This window comes from Dromiciops gliroides, chromosome 5 (genome assembly GCF_019393635.1).
Source record: "Dromiciops gliroides isolate mDroGli1 chromosome 5, mDroGli1.pri, whole genome shotgun sequence".
NCBI lineage: Eukaryota > Metazoa > Chordata > Mammalia > Microbiotheria > Microbiotheriidae > Dromiciops > Dromiciops gliroides.
The window spans coordinates 95312404-95334382 of NC_057865.1; the positions used below are offsets into that span (position 1 = coordinate 95312404).

Here is a 21979-nt window from a genome sequence, read left to right on the forward strand (position 1 = left end):
AAACAAGGAATTAAGGAAGTCAAGTAAGGGAAGTCATCAAAGAAATCCATTATTGAAACAGAAGATGGTTGGTCAGGGGTTGAGAGTGAGCTAAATGATGATCAGCAGGTACGTTTCACTGGTATTCCTCATGGTATCAAGGGAAAGTTAGGTAGGTCACTAGGATGCCAGTAAGAACCAGTAATAGTTCTTTACTTTCCATATTATAATTTAGCATAGAAATGTTGATAAATACTGAGTAGTTTGGGATTCAGACTGTTATTTATAGAAATTATCAGTGGAATTCACAGTTTTAAAATGATTTCCAAATTGACTAGCAACTTAAAAAGACTAATCAACCTGCAGAAACTTTCATGGTAAAATTTTATTAAGAAAAATGTAGAAATGCTTTTGACTGTAGTGGGAGAGGATATGGACAAGACTCAGAGGTTGGGAAGGCAAGGATGGCCTAAAATCTATCTTTTGGAGGGAATACCCACATTAAGGAGCTCACAGATGAATGCCATTAAATAATTCTTTTTCTAGTTGGTTTTGGCAATCTTAAAAGTTTTGGACCTTCCTCTATCTTTACCTCCAGCACCTCACTCCCCTCCGTGAAACTGCCTAAGTTTTAACATAGCCCTTGACATGGTGTCCCAAAACTATTTATTATAACTCTGGAACATTCACTATAATTATATAATCAGCAATCAATTTCTAGCTATAGATTCATCTTAGCAGCTCACCTTCATTTTTGTCAGCATCTAATAAATTCTGAAATTCTGTGTGGAAAATCTCCAAGTGTTTTTCAATGAGAACTTGCTCACATTTCCGTGCTAACTCATCCTGTGTGCTCTCATGAAGGTAAACCTGAACTCGCCGCTGTTCCTCGAGTAGACGTGCCTCAGCCTAGGAAATAATTAAAGTGTATTTCTTTTTAGATTCATAGTGTCTGAGTAGAAGAGGCCCTTGCAGGCCCTCTATGTCCATCCCTTGCCCGAACAGGAGTCTTTCTGTGAAGATTCTTAGTGACAGGGGACTCTTGACTTCCTGAGGCATCCCTCCCCACCACCCCAGTTCACTGCTGGGACACCGGCCCTTATTTAAAGTCCAAAGCTGCCTTCCTTTTACTCCCAGGCACTCTTCCTAGTTTCTGTCCTGTGGTGCCAAGAAAGACAAGTTTGAACCTTTAATGTCATAGTCCTTCAGATACTTACCAGTTGGCTTTCATTCACCCCCAAGTTTTCTCAGTATACCCTTAGGTACTGCTGAAAGGCACCACAGAATTCTCATCTCATCCAAGAAACCATGTGCTCAAGGTCATAAAGGTAGTATGTAAATAAGAGCAGTATACTTTGCACCCAGGACCTCCAACATTAAAAGTCAGAGTTTTGTCTCCTATAGTCTGTGGTCTCCAGTTTTAAAAAAATTAACATGCAAACTTTAGTAAATAAATCCCAGAAAACTGAATGAATGTATTATACGACTTTATAAAAACACCTACAAAGACCAAGAGGCTCCACAGAAGACTAAGTGAAGAGGCGTTGAGACTAAATAGCCACTACTGTACTTCTCCCTGCTCAAAAGGTATTTCCTATTCAGATTTCTCTTTAAAACAATTTCATTATTTAAGTACTTTGGTGGGTCTAAGATTTCAGCAGTGTGGATATTACCCTTACTAAAACAGCTTAAACATTTTTCTTGCTTTCGCATCCTGTTCCACTATCTTAGAGGGTCACCAACATACTATTCAGGCTTGCCATCTTTTTTTAATCTGTCTGTCTCTGTCTTTCTCTCTTCTCCTTCCTCTCTCTGACAAGCACATTATGCATGTCCTTTACACCATCTTTCTTATGGCTGGTAATAGTATTACCATTATTTAGAATTCCATTACAAAGCAGATTTTGTTGTAAAGCATATCATATAATTGATACTTTATGACTGCATCAAAAGATGTCAACCCATGACATGACCATTAGGGGACATTACTAAGAACGCAGTTTTTCTGTTATTTATGAATTCATTATTAATTTACTGTACCTACTATATACTTTTATATACAGAGAATGGTGCTAACCAACAAAACCACGGCTATAAAAGTTGCCTTACCAAAGGAATTAGACTCTCAGAACCCTTAATAGACTGTCTCTTCCATAGCTACTAATTTTTTAATTTTTATTTATTTATTTTTATTGGCAGGGCAATGGAGGGTAAGTGACTTGCCCAAGGTCACACAACTACTAAGTGTCAAGTGTCTGAGGCCAGATTTGAACTCAGGAACTCCTGAATCCAGGGCCAGTGCTTTATCCACTGCGCCACCTAGCTGCCCCCATAGCTACTGATTTTAATCAAATTTAATTCGTTTATATTTTAAACTTACCTTTTTCATGTATTCTGTAACAGGATTCTGCTGCAAAAATTCAGTGCTCTCTCTTGTATAAAACCTCTCTGTGTCAGCCAAGAATTGTGATTCAAAGGATTCTTTATATACTGTAAGCGTGGGTCCTTTGGCAAATGCATCATCTTCATTAAGCCCAAGTTCCACTAAAAGCAAATAAACACTCTCTTTAAAATTATTTCATCCTTGGTTTCCTGTTTTACAGAAAGTACCAATCTTGGGGGGTCAATTGGTTAAAAGATGGTTTAAAGCTAACTAAATTTCAAAATGCTAGAGCACTATGGAAATCTGTAATTTCACTAATAATTAAACTATCACAGGAAAAAAAAGAAATTCAAAAGTCTAAAACCAGCATATTCTGATGCCAATGGTAAACACTGCTCATCAAAGTTTATCTTAAAAAAAATTTTTTTTTAAAAATCACAAACTTAAGTCAGCAAACACAAGCATTCCAATATAAAAAAAGAAAGAGCATTGTATATGAAATTGTGAACTTCTTTTATGTACGATTTGTTATGGTTAATTTCTGGGATTAATTGTGATTTTCCTACCACATTAATGGTTACTAGGTTTTCAAATTATCATGGAAGTTGTTTGTAAAATACTTGCATACTTCCAATAGTTTCATGGTTTCTCATTTTTAACATCATAAATAACAACCAAGCAAGGAAATTCAGGATGCTTAGATTTTAATTAATAAGCGCTTGTCTTAATTGTTCAAATATAATTAGGATTATGGTTAACACACAGTTCTACCAATGAAGAGCTATTCTGTATTAAGCAGACTCAAATAAAATTTAAATTTTCAATGAAACCAAGATACATTTAAATAGTTAAATTCAAGGTAAACTTTATTAAGCACCTATGATGAACAGAGCATCGTGCTGGGAAAAATAGTATGCCTCCAACAATGAAGTAAAAATAGCCTGAATTTTTAAAGCTGTTTATGGACACATGATATTTATATTCATATAGATGGAAGCAACAAAATTCGATGATAATTTAAGATAATATATAAGTGTTACAAATGTACCTAGAGCTTTCATTTGGACTATGAAAATTTAAGTACTTATTAAATAAATTGAAAGTAAACTAAATTTACCGTATGACTGTACAACTCCACTAATCAGTCTTGTATTGATGGTTTCACCATTTCTTTCCTTTTCTATTAGTTTCAAAACGGCATTTGTTACCTTAAAAATGATATAAAATCACTTAGTAATATGTAATAAACAATACTCAAAACAATTAAAAGATATGATAGACAAGAAAAGAACTCAAAATAGTTGTAATAACATTTAAGGAATATAGCAATATAGGTTACCTGTTTATTTAATGGCCTGAACAGACAATCTCTCCAAGTCACCAATGCAAGCTAGGATTAAAAAAAGGAGAGGTAGGCAGAAAGAGAGAAATAAAAATGTATTGAGTTATGTTTCACTTGTTCCTAACAGTGAATTCCACTGATAATTTCTATAAATAACAGTCTGAATCCCAAACTACTCAGTATTTATCAACATTTCTATGGTAAATTATAATTTGGAAAGTAAAGAACTCTTACTGGGATTATTTGGGGAACAACAGTTTTATCAAAATTGACTAGCAACTTTAAAAGACTAATCAACCTGTAGAAACTTTCATGGTAAAATTTTATTAAGAAAAATGTAAAAATGCTTTTGACTGTAGTGGTAGAGGCATTCAAACTAAACATAAATGTGTCCCAATAAGTCTGACAAACAGTTTAAATTTTAGTTTGAAACACTACAATGACATCTCATTTACCAAGATAAACCCAACAAAAATTTCTGTACATATACTTTTTCATTAATGTGAGTATATATATACTATCCATAAGTATAGAGATTATCAAGTGTTATGAAAAATAATCCAAACTGCAAGGATATGGATTTTAAAGACAGAAGAAATTCAGACTAATAATTCTTATTTTGATTTTGACAGGAAGATAATCCCAAACTTACATGGATTACACTGAATTTCTACTACAATTAAAGCAATTTCCTAGTAGTAAACTACTTCAACTACAATTTCTTAATGAGAAAAAATTAATATAGATTCATCTTAAAATACCAACTCATTACTAATTAGCACATTGCCTTTACTAGCTATTTACATGAAAAAGTTTAGGCACCCTGAATTGTCTTTCATAAACATCTTGAAATTCTATGCCCAGAATGCAGACTCTTTTCTTCAATGCCCAGATACAATCTTTATTATCCCTGTCTGATTCAACTGGGGCACATAGAAACATCCTACACTCTCTGATGAAGTCAGAACCTGTTTTCAGCCTAATGAATAAAGCAGTGACTAGAAATTATTTGTTCACCCTATGCTATTTCTGATTAACTGGTTATAGCTCAGAACTACTGAAACCAAGATCCATCCCTCCATTGCCTGTTAAATTTTACTCTATTACATCATCATCCTATCGTCACAGTGCTTTTACATTGGCAGACTGAGGAGATCATGAAAGAGTAACTGTGTGAAAAAATTGCTGTTGGACACAAGGGAGACTAAACATGAGTGGATGGAAAAAACTACTTAGAAAAACAAATCAAAGTTCATGTGTCAAACATCTCCCCTTCATTCATAAATGATGAGAAAGCTCAGAACTGTCAAACAAGCAGGTTTGCATACATACAGCCAATCCCTTTCTGGAGAAGATGGGCTAAGAGGCAAAGTACACTCAATAGGGACAGTCTGTTAACATCACTACTTGAGAAATCAAAGTTTTAATCAGTTAATTAAAATATAAGGTATAAGTAAAAAGCATTAGCATGAGAAATGTATAGCACATATTAATATTAACTTAACAGGAAGGTAAATCTTCCCAGAAAAGCAAAGAGACTTCTTTTTATAGCATTATATTAACAGCTACAAATTGAATCAAGATCTGTACATTGTTTTGACAGCAATAAGGAATGGAGCTGTAATCTCACTGCTGTAGGGAACTTCAAGGTGAGAGAATTCCTTATATACACCCTTTTTCTTTGCAAACTGTCTTAGGGAATTGGCAAGAGCACTGAGGGGCTGAATAACTTGCCAAGGATCATACAGCCAGTGTGTGTGTTAGAATCGACACTTGAAAACTACGTCTTCCTGGCTCCAAGGACAGCTTTCTATTCACTTTCCCATACTGTTTCTGTGATGTATGGAAGTATCATGTTTGAAAAATACCCAACACCCCATAACTCCAAGGCACAATAATTTCTATTATAAGGGCATTCAATGCTGTATTTTAAATTATATTTAAACATAGTCCAGCTTACAAAATTTCTTTCTTCCTTGGTTTGCATTAAATTTTGTCTTGCCCCTCACACCCCTGTCCCCAATCCACCACACACAAAAACAGGAACTAAACAAAACTCAGCATTTTTGTGGGCAGGGAAGCGGGCAAAACAATAACACTTTGAAGTACTTTCAAAAGGAACCCCAGAGGAATCCAATAACGGCAACTTTGTCATTCATTACATCTACGTATATCTAAGGGCTCTGGCTTGCCTTTGTTAATACATATTTGAATTTAAGTTTTTGTAAAGAAAAAAATTTAGCAATGTGAGTAGATTAGAAGAATTTAAAACTCTAAACAAATAGGCAATTTGAATCTGAACCCAATGTTCACTTTTTTTTTTGTCTGCTATCATTTGCCTGAGGTTTAGAATGGCATTTAAAACAAATAAGATTTATTAACATCTAGTTTGACTGGAAAGCAGACCTGCTACAAAGATCTTAACACAGTATTACTTCATTAAAAAGTAACCCATTTTCTGGGTTTAGGATAAATATTAGAAAAATTAAAGAAATGATATTGCAAACGTTAGCCAAACCAAGCTTTGGGGGGAAAGTATGTAAAGATTGAAAGGGTTTTTGTTTTTTTTTTTTAAAAACATTTAAAAACTATCCAAAAAGCCCAAATTTTTCAAGCATTTAGTTTCAAAGAGAAGCAGACTGCCCTAAGTATCTAAGGAAGTAAAATAGAAGAGATTATTTTCGAATATCAATAGGTCTCTACCATAATGTATAATACAAAAGTCTATACAGGTTATAAAACTTATAGAAAACTAAGTTTATTCCTTCTCAGAAAGCAGAAGTAATTAATGAACTGTGAATTGTTTGATACTAAACCAATGATGAAAGAGTATTTTTTAAAATGACATTCTGTGTAGCTGTGTGATTTCTCTGGTGTGGGGAACTCTCTGGTATGAAAACTACTTGAGCCCAAGCTAATCAACAGCTCAGTGATGACTTACTGTCTTAGAGAGTGGCCTGGAACACTGAGGGGTAGAATGGCTTGTCAGTGATTATACAGAGAACATGTGTTTGAGACAGAAGAATCCAGATATTCCTGACACCAAGGCTTGCCCCTTACCAACCACTATCAAACTGCTCACCTAAAGCTCAGAACAAATATATGACAAGATTGAAAGCAGGTAAATTAAGTCTAAAAGACACTGATATTACAACCTAACTGAAGGTTAGTTTGATTTTTCTAAAAGAGGGAAAAATCAGTATTTACAGAAGGTACCATTATTGCTCTGTTCTTAGAAAGGCACTGAGAAACAACACAAAATTGTTTCAAATATACTACTGATGGAGCATTACCTGCTAGTGCCAAATGAGCCAGTACACCTTAAAAATACTTCTCTGCACTTCAAAAGTGGGTTGAAATTCCCAGGAGTCCATTATTTTACTTCTGAGTAGGTATCACTGTCCACAAATTTGTTCAATTTAGCATATCTATATATCTGGTAACTCCAAATACAAAGGAAATTCACTTGGAAAGTGCTATTTAGGAGAGAAAAAGACCGAAAGAGCAAGTCTGCTTCGTGTTCTAAGGTATTACATAGGAAAGGCTGATAAAAATTGATTTAACATCCAGTCCCTACAGAAGTTCATGCCCTTTGTAGGCAATGAAGGTAGAGCTTGAATTAAAAAAAGAAGATGCTAGGGACTGATCTGCTTCTGGTGGAAGAAGGACTAAGAAGCTGTAGCTTAAATATGTCTGCAACTGTTTTCTGACAAGGATGGGGGCAAGATGGGAAAGAACTTTTAGTTTTAAAAAGTTTGTGCTTCAAAAGGAGAGGATTCATTTTGTTGGCTTTACTTTGAATGAGCCTAGTGGAAAAAAAAAACAGCAAGAAGGCCAGAGAGTATGAACGAGAATATTCTGTGTGTGTGTGTGCTTCCAGAGGACATAGTAGTGGGAGAAGCTCTCCTGCATCCATCTTAAACCACGCCTTCCCGGCAGGGAGTGAGAGCAAGTACACAAAAAGATGTGAGATCACTGACATCTCCCATCATCAACCTCAAAGTTATTAATGGGAAGGAGCCTTTCAAAAGCTGAATCTGCTAAGAGCTTGACTCCATTAGTGCTTTGGAACTCTCTTTGTCCTCTGCAGGGCTAATACACTTCAGGGAACAACAATTTATTTTCAGCCCTGGGATCCTTTGCTTGGTATCAACATGTGGGTATTTTGAATTCCTTGAAAACCCCAAATCCCAATGAGTAGTATGAACACTTGACAGAAATAAATCATGTACTCTATTTTAATGAGTGCCAAGATCATGTGAATTGTCCAGTCCGCTTATCATATAAGTTATATGACAGAATAAAATTATATCTAAACATTAACTATAAAATTAAATATTTTTGCTGGAAAGACAGTATTTGATGGCATAAAAACTTGTGAATGTTAAGCAATAAAGGGAAAAGAAGTTTCATCTCACTGGAAAAACAGTCATAGCTGCTTTGCACAATCGTTCTCCTTGTATAATTAATTCCCTGTAGCTATCATTATTACTTACTATTACTGCCTACCCTTGTTTCCAATACTTAGTACAGTTGATCAAACTGCAGTGGAAATATAATGTTGCACCCTGGCACTTACAACAAAAAGGTGCAATGTTCCTTTAAGTGCATAATAGTTTTCCACTCCTTTGGGCTGAAATTGAGCCTTTCTGGGTCCAGTCTGGCCTGCAGATCAGTAGCTCCATCATTGGAGAAAAAAGAAAATAAATAACTGGCAGCACAAAAGAAAGGGCAGGACAATATAACTTTTTTTTTTTAATGAGAGAAAAATACCTTGGGGAAAAAAAGAACCAGACCACCTACTTTATGAGCCAACAAAGCAATTATATACTTTGAAACTTATCTGTTCAAATCAAACACAATAAAGGGGCCTGACCAGTACATAAACTAACAAGCTTTGGTGGCAGAATAAATACTCTCAAAAGAAAGCTTGAAAATGCAGATTGAGAAAAGCAAAACCATAAGACACACAATGACCACAATCAACGAAGAAAACACTAAAAGACATCAGAATTCAGATGAATGCAATGATCACTATTCATCCCAGAGAACTGATGATCAAATGGGCTTTCCCCCATCTTTAGAGACAGTAAGCACCAAGTATATATGGAATACTGCCTATGCTGTCACTAACAGAAGATGGGTAGGTTTCTGTTGCTTAAATATTTTCCTTTGTTATGAAGAAACATTGGAGGAAGGAAGGGAGGCCTACTGAGATGCCAGTGATGCTAAAAAAGCACAAAATAAAAAGAAAAGGCTGAAGGCTTGAGATGACAAAGGATTCAGGGACACTATGAAAGACTATTATGTAAGACCTGCCCAAAAAATGTGCCTATGGTTACCTGTAATCCAAAGTTTGTCAATCAAGGTAGAAGTTGAATTAGTTAGCTTTTTCATTTCTGACTGGTTCATCATTTCATTAGTAATATGCAGCACCTGGTATATAAGTTGCTGTAGGGGCCTGGAGAAATTAGGTGACTTGCCAAGGAGAGGTAAGAAGGCTGGATGTGGTCCTCCCAATTGAGGTCAGATCTCTTTTCAATAAACTCTGCATACTTGCCCTCCTCTTGTTCACTTACCTACATCAAACACCTCAATATGACAATTTTTTAAAAGTATCTCGTACCCATTTGATCATGGGGATAGAGAAAGGAAAAGCTTAGTAGCAGCCACCCAGAGGGCACATATCTGTACTGACACTTCATTCTCTATTTGAAGTTAATAAAAATGCCACAGTTCTCACAAAAGGTTGTACTGATAGAGACAGAAATGTATAAATAGTTGCATGTTGTTAAAATTTTTTTCCAAGGGAAAATAGGGACACCGTACCAATGAATGGGTCCCATATATCACTTTCTCCCCTACCCTAGGCTCCACTAAATTCTCTTAGAATATTTTCATTCCTTCTAACCTTGAGATACTCTTTTTGGGATGGGATAAAGTAGGTACCATATTAGATTTTAAAGACTGCCAACTTAACCTTCTGCAAAAACCTAGAATACTTTATTATGGCCATAAGAGGCATAAATAATTAGATAAATAATTAAAATCCCTCAAGACAGTTTTGTTATGTAGAGGGAAGATGACTCCTATGAGGTCCGGAATTAGTAAAAATATGCATTTTAAAAAACCATAATTTGATGGAAACAGATTATTACTGTTACTATGTAATACCTTCATTACACAGAGCTGGACATTGTAATTATATGGTTAAAAGAGATTTTCTTTATAGTTGCTACTTCATCACAAACACAAGATGTGCTGTTTGTCTTTCTTCCTTGGTGCCCTTCCCTTAACTGTTCTAGGAAAAGCTTTCTTGGATAAACTGCTGTATCAGCAGTAATTTAACCACTCAACGTTCCCATTTCTGAATCTATTTGGCAAAGAAATCCACGTAATAATCTGAAAATTTCACTGGATATTTCATGGTGTTTTATAGGGCAAAAGGGCAACAAGGTTCTGACACTATAAAAAATGATGATGAATACTCGAAGATTAGAAAGAAGAATCTTCCAGACAAATAATTAAAAAGAAAAAGTAGGAAGTAAATATAGCAGTTTTTCAATCAAAACATAACATTCCAACTACTTACCCTAACCATCTGTAATTTAACAAAGCACTTAAGTGGTATTTAATGATGGAATTTAAAACAGCAAGCTACAAGTAGCGATTGATAATTAAAATAATCTAAGACAACATAAAAACATCTACATTTAGATCACCTTACACAAACAGTCGAAATATCTTCAAGAAAATAATACACATTTTAAGGTGGCTTTTCTAAATCCTTACTGAATAGATTTCATATATTCCTTTTCGTCCTTCATCACACTCACGGCGAACCCAATGTCGATTGAGGTAGGCACAAATCCCATTCAGCACTTTGCTTGAAAATCGATAATCTTCCCATTGTTGAGTGTAGAATTTCAGTACACTCTCATCCATCAAATCTTCTCCATCCTAAAACAAGTAAGTTCACTAAAACTTTAAGACCACTCATTTTTAATGTCAATACATTAAAAAGTAAGAATTAAAACAAATCTAGTCCATAACAATGCATTTATCTACATTCATGCACATTCCTAACAATGATATAAGAAGATAGAAAACATACCCTGTAGGTTACAGAAAAAAAATTCATATGCTAAGAATAAATTCTAAAGGATCTACATATGTATGTAATGAATGCAAGGTAAATTCTGAAGTTTCAGGGAAGAATAAGTTATTTCTTTAGATATAGAGCGAAGCATTCCCCTGAAATAATCATTTAAAAATTTTAGAATTATAATACTCTTCAATCCACCATGGCAACAACATTATTTTGAATACTGTTCCTTCTTTTTAGATAAAACACTCTAATATGCAGAAGAGAATGTATGAATTAAAAAAATCTGTGACATATGACTTGTCTCCTAGCAAAATAATTTCTTAAATTGTTCAAAATGATTTCTTTTAACAAGAACGAGAAAAATATTTGTATTATTTCTTAAATATTTTAAAAGATGCTATTTCATTGGAGTAGATATTCTTCTACTTATCACATATCGAAACATTTCTGTGTCTTAAGTAGGCCTTTTTATGAGTAGCAGGTGCCAGAAAAATTTATCACCTGAAGGCTAATGTTTTGTTAATAAGCCTCTGAATTATTTTTATTACAGATAAAAATGGATTTTAACTTTTAGTTAGGATTACTCTTTTTTATTACCAGTGATTTCTACCCAGTAAATGAAATAAAAGGCTTATTTTTCCAACTCATCCCAACTATGCAACTTTGGGCAAGTCACTTAACCTCATCTGTGAATCCATTTCATATCTAGCAATTCAGAGGGTTGGGCTAGATAATCTCTAGTGTCCCTTCCAGCTTTAATGTTCTATGAAAGTAAGATGATGAGAAGTACTCCTTTATAAGTTCCTTGTACAAAAGGACTAAATATAAACAAATGTGAAGGGATATATAAAAATTACACCTTATTTATAAGAAACAAAGTTTAACTTCATTGTCACTAAAGAATAACTAGAACACTTATTTTACTACAATGTCTTGTCCTATATACATTAAACAAAGTGCAGACAGGATTCATTTGATCAAGATTCACATTTTTTTAAAAAATGCTTTCAAAAAGATATTAAGAACATAATACGTGGGAAATAAATACGAAGACAATACTAAATTACAACAAATTGTGGGCAATCAAATCTATTTTTTTTTTAAGAAACAGATTAATGTTTCCACTGTATAAAGGTATTTAAGAAAAAAACAATCTGGAGCATGCTGAAATTTTTGTACCAGGTCTGTGTAGTTCAAAGTAATATATACACAGAAAAATCTCTGCTAAATTTCCCAGGGTAGAGAGTATAGATGTCTTCACTCACTCTATATAACATGTGTAGCACCAGCTGAAGGCCCCACTTGCCCATCCGTGTGGCTGGAAGTAAGGCACCACACTGCCTTTGCTACAGAGATGAAGACTGAGGAAGAAAAAGGCAGAAGATGAAGGGGAAAAAACTTAATCACTACCCAGGCAAGGAGTACGGCAGGGCAAACCATACTCAAAAGAAACAGGTATTCACAGAGAAACCTACTTTGGTTAAGGTAGCAATTCTATAGCTCCTGAGTCCCACAGCAAGATTACTTTTGATAGAGCCATTTGTGTAAATTTCTAAGACAAGCTATCTCTTAACAGTTTATGTTTATTGTTGTTAGAAAATAAACCTTAAAATAAACTTGACTCCTTTATGTTATGAGGAAAATGGCTGTGAATTTCTATTAAGAAAATTAAAATAATTCAAAGGGAAGTAAATTAACAGCTGGGTTTATAGAATCAAAAGACCTTAGATGTCATCTTGCCCAACCTCATGGTCCATTTCACAAATCCCTTACATAATGTCCAACAAATGGTCATTCAGCCTCTGTTACAAGGGCTTAATCATATAATTTTACAGTCCATTTGGCATTAAAAATATACAAGAAAAGTTGTTTATGGAAAATATTCCATTTCTACTATAGGCAAAAGAATGAGCGATTTTTAACATTTTCCCACATATGTACACAGATATATTTTTAAAACTCTATCAAATGACACTGGAAGACTAGCACTTAGGTATTCCATATGTTATGAGTGTCTATTGCAATTTCCACTTGTTTCTTTTAGTTCAAAATGTAAAAGAATCTTACCTTAAGAAGGTTTGTCAAATAATTTTTCAGAAATTCCTTCAGTCGTTTGTATAATTCCAAACCAACAAACTGAGCTCCTCCAGGTGTTTGGCCTTTCTTAGATTTAGAAGGAGGTACTCCAGCTCCTCGAGCCTGGTTGGACTGGTGTACACTAGTACAGTAGTTATAAACATGACTATAAAAGGTTAAGGAACTTAGCAATATTTTATTTATTAGACACAGTTAAAAGTAACTCATTTTTAATTTCAGTTTTACTTTAAAATCTCTATTGGAAAGAAAAATGTAAAGAACAAAACAAAATAAAGAACTATCTCGAAATCTTTCCAGTGGAATGAATAGTTTCCTAAAAGGCTAATGCAAGATTAGATTAAAATAACCAACTAAAATACACAAAAGACACAAACTCAGTTAATTAACCTTAACAAATGAACAGATTTATTGTTAGTCGATAACCTGCAAAAAATCCTACGGATTTCCCAAACTTTGGTAAAATGTAATGAAGTCCAGAGGAGTGGCACAGCTTCTGGGCCCTGGAGTTACTGCAAAGACCCTGACTTCTATCAACTATTGCTATCTGGTGATGTTACTAGTATGGTGTTTTTTTTTTTTTTAATTGCCACTACTGTACTTTATAAATTAATGGCTATTACACCAGTTTTAGCAGTAAGCATTTATTATTAATATTAAATATCAGCAAAGTATTGACTGCGTGTGTCCCTAACTTCTTATGGTCTCAGGCTTTCATAACTACATTGTCCTAAGAGGAAGAGCATGCACAGTCAGAGCCAAGTAAGCGGGTAAAGAGAGAGGCAAGAGAGAGAGCAAAAAAGAGTGCCACCCTGGTGTGGCCAAGGGTTTTATACTCTTTTGACTGAGGCAGGTCATTATACATTGATCAAAACTAATTGGTTAGCATCATTCAATTCCACTGGTTGACATGACTTATGGGTGATCTAAATTAAAATGAACTCTACCAATGACACAAAGGAAGAATATGCAAAAGTCCAGTATCTAGGTGTGGTTTGAGCACATCAGCTCACTGAGCTAGATAAAAGAATCAATCTCCATTCTTTTGTTCTGGACAAGATTTGCTGAAGTTCCTGGACTTTCTGGAGAGGAGAAAGGACTGAAACTGATCTCTGGGTCCCCCTAAGAAATTAATTTGGGGGGGGGGGGGGGAGAATCAGGGTTAAGTGACTTGCCCAGGGTCACAAAGCTAGTAAGTGTCACGTGTTTGAGGCCTCATTTGAACTCAGGTACTCCTGACTCCAGGGCCATAGCTCTATCTACTGCACCACCTAGCTGCCTGGCCAAAAAAAAAAAAAAAGTTATGGGGCTACAACCTGGCTTTTCTTTATGTGCTAAAATTTTTCAGAATAAGAAATATATTAGAACATGGCCAATGCTGAAATTTGTTTTGCTTGAATATACGTGTTTGTAAGTTTGGTTTTTCTTTAGTTCTCAATTTGAGGGTGGCGTGGGAAGAAGAGAGGAAATGCCACAGAGAGGGAATGAGACAGACACATTAGAGTAGGAAGAAAGGCAGACTTTTGCAGATTGAAAACCACATATATAAATTTTCTTTACAAGGCGGGAGAGGGGCATGGTGCTGGAACGGTAGGAAGGGCCATGTTGTGATGAACATCAGAAGTCACACAGAATTTTATACATGATCCTGGAGGGAATAAGGAGCCATTGGAGTATATTGGGAGGGATGGGGGGAAGAGAACATGGTCTAGGAAAATCACTTTGGCAGCTGAGTGGAAGGTGGTTTAGACTAAAGGAAGCCTTGAGAGAGACCTAACCAGCAGGCTGTCACTAGATGTCTTATAATAAAGATAATAATCACTTGAGGAGGATATTCTGGAGGAGATACACAATTACATAATGGCTGAAGTAGACAGCCTTTGAGGTAGCTTTCACATCAGATTCTCTAATTCTATTCTATAAGATTCTTGAGGGCAAGAACCATATACTTCTTTCTAATATAGTCACAGCTAGGTGGAACAGAAGATAGAGTGTGGGACTTGAGGCAGAAATACCTCAATTTCAGATATTGCCTCAGATACTTGCTGTGTAACTCTGGGTTAGTGACAAACTCTCAACCTCGGCTTCCAAATCCAAGAATGGAACCACAGCGCTTACCTTACAAGACTGCGTTACCGTATGTAAAGCGGCATGCGTATAAATGCTAGTTATTGTTAGCAGTGCCTTCCCAGCATCTTCAAGATGCTTACAAAAGACTTTACCATACCACCCCCCACAGCTATCATCGATCTCATAAGTCTTCTTGTTCACTGGAAAACTTTTTTTAAAAAGCCACCTGTATCCTATGACTTTAATGCTTCTCCTTTCCAACCCATTTCAATCAGTTATTTTACCTCATTATCGTACTTTCCAAGTTTAGCCATCTTAAATTCTGAAATCGAGGGGCCTTTTCTCAATCTGCCAGTATTCTTGATCTCTGAATCTGACACTAGTAACCACCCTCTGCTCTTGGATATTGTCTGTAGTTTTATGACGCTCCTGGTTCTTTTACTATCTGATCCCCCACCAATCTTATCATTTCTGTCCTGGCCCTTAAGCCTAAAACAGACTCAAATTTGAAACTGATGAAATTTCCCTATATAGCAGTAAAAAATATGTATTCTAAATTGTTAATTATGTGCTGAATATGGGTGGTACTATGGAGAAGTACATTTCCTTTTGGTGGACACAGCCTACGTGCGTGTCAGTTCTTAAGTTAGTTATAAAGACATGTATAACAACAGCATTACATTTAAAATATCCATTGAAAATTTAGACAGAGTTAAGTGGAATTCAGAAAATTTTGTTTTCATCTAATTCAATACACTTGCAATAGGTAACTGATTAATTTCAACAAATAAATACACTAGAAGAACACCAATCTATTAATCTCTCTCTCCTATTGGTACATTATTTAGCCAGCTTAAATTCTACCACAAAATATGTTTAAGTTCAAGACCTAGTCCATAAAAATTATAACTTCCACAACAGACAATCCTAGATGAGATTGAAATTAGCCAGAAATCTCCACAATAACCTCAATATTTTAATGACATATAGAGATAAAGTATAAAAGAAATGAAGGGAGACTGGATTTGACTGACAGATTTCTACTCTTTTACTTTAAACTAGAATTCTAGGGTCCTAGGAATATAGACTTAGAGTCAGGAAGGTTCTTGGAAAGAATCCAATCCCACCCTCTCAATTGGGGAATGAGGAAAGTGGGGCCCAGAAAAGTTCAGTGACATGCCCCAAATTGCCCAGGCTTCCAGAAAGTAGCAGGGCCTCACTCTGGATCTCTTGGCCACAGAGCCAGTACACTTTTTACTTGGTATGAGCCCTAGCCATGTGCCTAAAAGGTTAATGACCAAGCATATCTATCTGGGGGTTTTTAGCTAAAGATAAAACTACCAGCATGTAACATCAGAGCTTGGGGCACATTGCAATCCTGACCACTTACACTGTTTCATAGTGACCTGCCTCAGTGGTTAATAAAAAGCAATAAAATATAGGGTGAAAGTCAATCTCAGAATAATTGCTAGAGTACTTTAAACACCAGTTTAAAGCTTATCAGATACTGTTTTTAGTCTTTCATAATTTTTCTATTTCAATACTGCTTTTAATTCTAATTTTCCTTTTAAGATTATTTTTACTGCTAAGATTTTGGTTTAATTCTTGCTACAGTATCTTTTTGCTGGACTGTTCCTTGTTCTTAGTGTAGTATTTTTAGTTTTTAACTATCAACACTCTAATGGCTTATTGGTTTTTCTTAGTACTAAAATTTTAGAATATACCCTAGGCCTCTATCTGGCTCACTGTGACACGTTCTAGTATATCAAAACTCATGTTTTAAAATCCTATTGCTTAAGGGCAGCTAGCTGGCGCAGTGGATAGAGCACTAGCCATGGAGTCAGGAGGACCTGAGTTCAAATCTGGCCTCAAACACTTAACACTTACTAGCTGTGTGACCCTGGGCAAGTCACTTAACCCCAATTGCCTCGCAAAAAAAAAAAATCCTATTGCTTGACTATTTTCATTTTCAGAATTCTAGGACTTACTTTTAGTGAGACAGCAGAGTGAAGTGTCTTAAGCGAAGAACGGCAAATAAATAAATCAGTGTTGTTGGATTTTAAAGGGAATGGAAACGAGTTAAGTGCAAGAAGATGGAAAAGTTGATCAACATTGTCAAAGGCTGTATGTAGAAAGGACAAGAGAGATGAGCATTAAGAAAAATCCATTAGATATGATGCTAAACAGTGGAATGATTCTACAGTCATATATTCAGAGAGAAAAGGGACCTTAGGGATCATAAGGTCCAGCATCCTCATTTTACTGATGAAAAAAAAAATCAAGGTTTAGAAAGGTTCTATGACTCAGCCAGGGTCACACAGCTGGTTAGTATCCAAGGCAGATCTTCCTGACTCCAACTTCAACACTGTCCACTAAGACACGGTGAGGAAAAGCATGCTGCAGCATACTATACACAAGTAGCATAAAAGATTTCACCAAAGAGGTATACACTTTATAAGGCGCCAGGTGGTCATATAGTAAGAACAAGGGGAAAAAAAGATGGAAAAAGAGTATTGCAGTGGTACCCCCCTCACACACACACACACACACACACACACACACACACACACACACACTCTTTCTGGTTTATAAAGTACTTTATTATTTATCTCATTTGTGCCTCACAACAGACCTGGGAAGATGGATGTATAAATATTTTTATTTCCATCTACTAAATTATTAAGCAGCAGAATTGAAATTTGAACTCAAGCCTTTTGATTCTAAATAAAGAGCCCTTTCCATATCATAGTTTCTTTCCTTAATTGGCTCCCACAAAATCTTTATATGTAGACATCCTGGCTCTTCTTATTTATACATATGCATTGTGGTTTTTTTTGTGGGGGGCGGGGCAATGAGGGTTAAGTGACTTACCCAGGGTCACACAGCTAGTAAGTGTCAAGTGTCTGAGGCCAGATTTGAACTCAGGTCCTCCTGAATCCAGGGCCAGTGCTTTATCCACTGCGCCACCTAGCTGCCCCTTGCATATGCGCTTTTTTTTTTTTTTTTTTAGTGAGGCAATTGGGGTTAAGTGACTTGCCCAGGGTCACACAGCTAGTTAAGTGTTAAGTGTCTGAGGCCGGATTTGAACTCAGGAACTCCTGACTCCAGGGCCGGTGCTCTATCCACTGCGCCACCTAGCTGCCCCTGCATATGCGCTTTTAACAATTAACACAAATGAAAAGCATTAGGTCACTTTGTCATTCCAGTTCTAATGTTACTCAATAAATAAAAGTGCCATTTTAAGAAGCAGAGGGGGAGGGAGGCTTTTGCTTTCCATTATGCATGACCAGAAAGTATGTAGGGCTGGTAATGTAGCAAAAGCAAAAGTTAATAGCTAGGTCATGTGCTCCATTGGCATACATGTAATGTCAAGAACACTGGTGGACTACCCTTTCCACATTGGACAGATTTCTGGACAATTTGTAGAAAGCCACAGAGAACTAGCAAAGGAGGGATGGGTGGGTTGTGATCTATATTGCTTAAGGAAATATCCATTGTTAAGATTTCAAATTCATTCAAATATCGGGGGGAGGGGGGAGTTTGAGGAAGGGAACAGGCCATTTATATGTATAAATGTATTAAAACAACTAAGGCTTCTATGTCCCTCTCTTAGTTTTAAACAAATGTAATGAAAAGATAAACAGAATTGAACAAATTTTCTGGAGAAATGAGGCTGCTAAGGAATGTATTTATTCTTGTATGCAACATATTCAAGGATGGTTTCAGAAAAACCTCAGAAGACATCTATGAACTGATGCAAAGTGAAGTGAGCAGAACCAAGAGAACACTGTATCTAATTAACAGCAATATTGTAACCATGAAAAACTTAGTTATTCTGATTGATACAATAATAATTCTGAAGAGCTCATAATGAAAAACACTATCCAGCTCCAGAGAGAGAAAACTGATAAACTAAATGTAGACTGAAGTAGATTTTTTTTTCACTTTTTCTTTTCTGGCAATCACATGGCTAACATGGAAATGTTCTGCATGATTTCATGTATAACTGATATACTGCTTGCCTTCTTAATGGGTAGGGGAGATGCTGAAGGGAGGGAAAGAACTTGGAAATATTGCAAAAAAAGTAAAAAAAATACTAAACACACCCTTTACAGACTATATCAGTAGTCTTTTCTACCACTTTCTCTTCCCCTCTCCTCTTATGAGGAGTGAATACCTTTGTTGGCCAGATGAATTTCGTTGCAGAGGTAGCTTATGCTGTTTTTAGGTGTATGCTATGCTGATTTTAGCAATTTCCTTAAATAAGAAAACTTACAAATTCACAATTCCACAACTGTCATTTAAAAAGCTAAGAAAATTCTTCACTTTTACAAATTATGCAAAAGCAGATTTTCAGAAATTAAATGTATCTTTATATACTAGAGTAATTACAAAGAATAACATTATGCTCTTTTTAAAAGGAAGACTTATTTTTAAACATCTTCCTTTTGTCTAGTTCACCTGGTATATATGAGATGTATTCAGGACCTCCATATTTTCTAATATAAAATATATTTTTAAAATTCAATAGCACAAAGTAATTTTATTATTATAGAACACTAAGTAAAACATACACACTCATCCGAGCTATAAGCATTTCATAAGACAGGGAAAGAGGACACAGAATAAGACTTTCATCACACAGTATGTGACTAGAAATTACTAAGATTGATTTTGCATGATTGGCAGAAGCAGAAGAGGAAAGCTTATGTTGGGGACATGGTACAGCAAGTTTCATCTTTCAACAGCAGTACTTTCAAATTCAGCCAAAAAAATTTAATGTAGTGAATTCAATTCAACCTATGTTAAAAAATCATGTACTACATTCAAGACACTGAAAACAATTATCTTATTTCCCATCAGTATAAAGATGAACAGCTATTATTAGGAGTAAAAACATTACTTTGTGAGTTTACGGGGCAGCTAGGTGGCACAGTGGATAGAGCACTAGCCCTGAAGTCAGGAGGACCTGAGTTCAAATCTGGCATCAGACACTTGACACTTACTAGCTGTGTGACCCTGGGCAAGTCACTTAACCCTCATTGCCACACCAAAAAAAAAAAAATTACAGGGATAATTAATGATAGATAGATTCAGTTATTTAAACAGTCAAAAGACCCACTAAAATATTGAAAAGGTCAGGTATTTGTTTGGTTCAGATGTTATTAAAGGTGAAAATGATAGTAAAGAATTAAAAACTCATTCTGAAAGAAAGTGAACATGAGGAAAGTTTGAAAGCAAATGGCATTTAAAAGACTATTGTCTTACTCATTTTACATTTGTTCTGATAACTCAAAGGAAGCTGGACAAAATAATGTTTTTGAGGAAAAGAGCAATAGATGGCAAAACATGGTGTTTCCAACATGACCTAGTAACAAAATGAACTGAGATCACCCTCAAAAGCGCATGGATTAAAAAAAAAAAAAAGAAGTCCATGTATCAAAAATCATGGAAAGACATTTTTTTCTGCTGACAGCAATGATACTGCTCACAAAGTTATTTCATGACATTTGTTGATAAAGCCTATTACATAAAGCTTCTGAAATATCTGAAGGCTTTGTACAATGCAAAAGGGTCTAAATTGGTTTCTTTTCCATGACTATCTAGCTTAAGTAATGCTGCTTATGCAACATGTTATTAAACCAAAATATGGCTTGTTAACACAAAAACTAATTCATGGCAATTGCCAAAACTGAAATCTAACCTCAAAGCAAATGAAGATGTTATCCCTGATATATTTAAAATACCATAACTTAGGTTCTGGGGGCAATTTAAATTTTTATTTATTTATTTTTTTAGTGAGGCAATTGGGGTTAAGTGACTTGCCCAGGGTCACACAGCTAGTAAGTGTTAAGTGTCTGAGGTTGGATTTGAACTCAGGTACTCCTGACTCCAGGACTGGTGCTCTATCCACTGCGCCACCTAGCTGCCCCTCTGGGGGCAATTTAAAGAGAATAATTCCAAAAATATTTTGAGTGACTATAGCATTACTGAGCTAAATCTGTTAGACTTCCAAGATGACAACAGTATGATCTTGGTATTACCATTAACTAGCTTTGGGATCTCTGGTGCTTCTAAAGAAGCACTTCTCAAGTCTCCTTCTCTGTAAAAATCAATCTCTGAAATCTCTTATGTCTGAAAATTTTGATACTTCGAAGAAGACAATTTTCACTGAGATATATTCATTCTAGGTTAAATTTTTGAAAAGAGTCAATAAATTATAATCACAATTCTATGATGAGTAATAATATTTTCATTACCTTTTCAACATATTCTGTTTAGAAATCTTATCTTCCTATCAACATGCTGTATAACAGAAAAGTTCTTAAGAGAAAAAACAAGCTAAAACTGTTACCAGTTTGACTTAAGATAACTATCTGTAGAATTCTAGACTAAACTGACCACTACATATAATAAAGTTCCACCATGAAAGTTCACTACTTTCTTAACAGTGTCTTCAGGAAGGATTAGAATTAAAGTTAAAGGATTGTTGTAATAGCAATATACTCTAGAGTCTATTTATTTATACAAATCACTTAGGAGGGGTTTGAAGTATCAACATTAAAACGACCATGGTCATCTATATTCTTCATATGCTATAACAGATAATCCCAGTCTTTTAGGTAATACATCATCATTTTACAAAAAACTCTCTTAAAGGTGCTGTGTTGCACATTTAGGGATAGAGGCAGGGCCCAAATGTATGATTTCATGAGTAAAAAGAGCTAGATGAGGCAATTTCTTCTTTGCAACAGCTTTAAAGAGTTATTATGAAATCAAGACATGAAGTGACTTGACCAGGGTCATACAGCCAGCATCAAAGATGCAATGACTTCATGGCCCTGAGGCCAGCTCTCTCCCCACTAAAGCATGCAATCTCTCTCATGTATGCACCACCTTTTTGTGTGTGTATGTATAAGAGAATAGGTATACAAGAAATCAAGTAAGAGATAATGGATATTCACATATATTACAAAAGCAGCATTGGCAATTACTCTTCTAA

At 35.3% G+C, this 21979-nt stretch overlaps 1 protein-coding gene across 7 annotated transcripts in view; it reads right to left on the minus strand.

Moving 5' to 3' along the window:
* CUL1 (cullin 1) overlaps positions 1 to 21979 on the minus strand; it is a 108405-nt gene that overhangs the window by 42284 nt on the left and 44142 nt on the right. For 5 of the 7 annotated variants that reach the window (XM_043966793.1, XM_043966790.1, XM_043966792.1 and 2 more), the window contains exons 3-8: positions 12880 to 13054; positions 10497 to 10664; positions 3702 to 3752; positions 3480 to 3570; positions 2360 to 2523; positions 726 to 888 (exon numbers count right to left, since the gene is read on the minus strand). In XM_043966793.1, the coding sequence (XP_043822728.1) occupies positions 726 to 888; positions 2360 to 2523; positions 3480 to 3570; positions 3702 to 3752; positions 10497 to 10664; positions 12880 to 13054 (812 nt within the window). Of the gene's footprint in view, positions 1 to 725; positions 889 to 2359; positions 2524 to 3479; positions 3571 to 3701; positions 3753 to 10496; positions 10665 to 12077; positions 12174 to 12879; positions 13055 to 21979 lie in introns of those variants that run through there. The other 2 variants (XM_043966795.1, XM_043966794.1) reach the window with 2 other exon arrangements.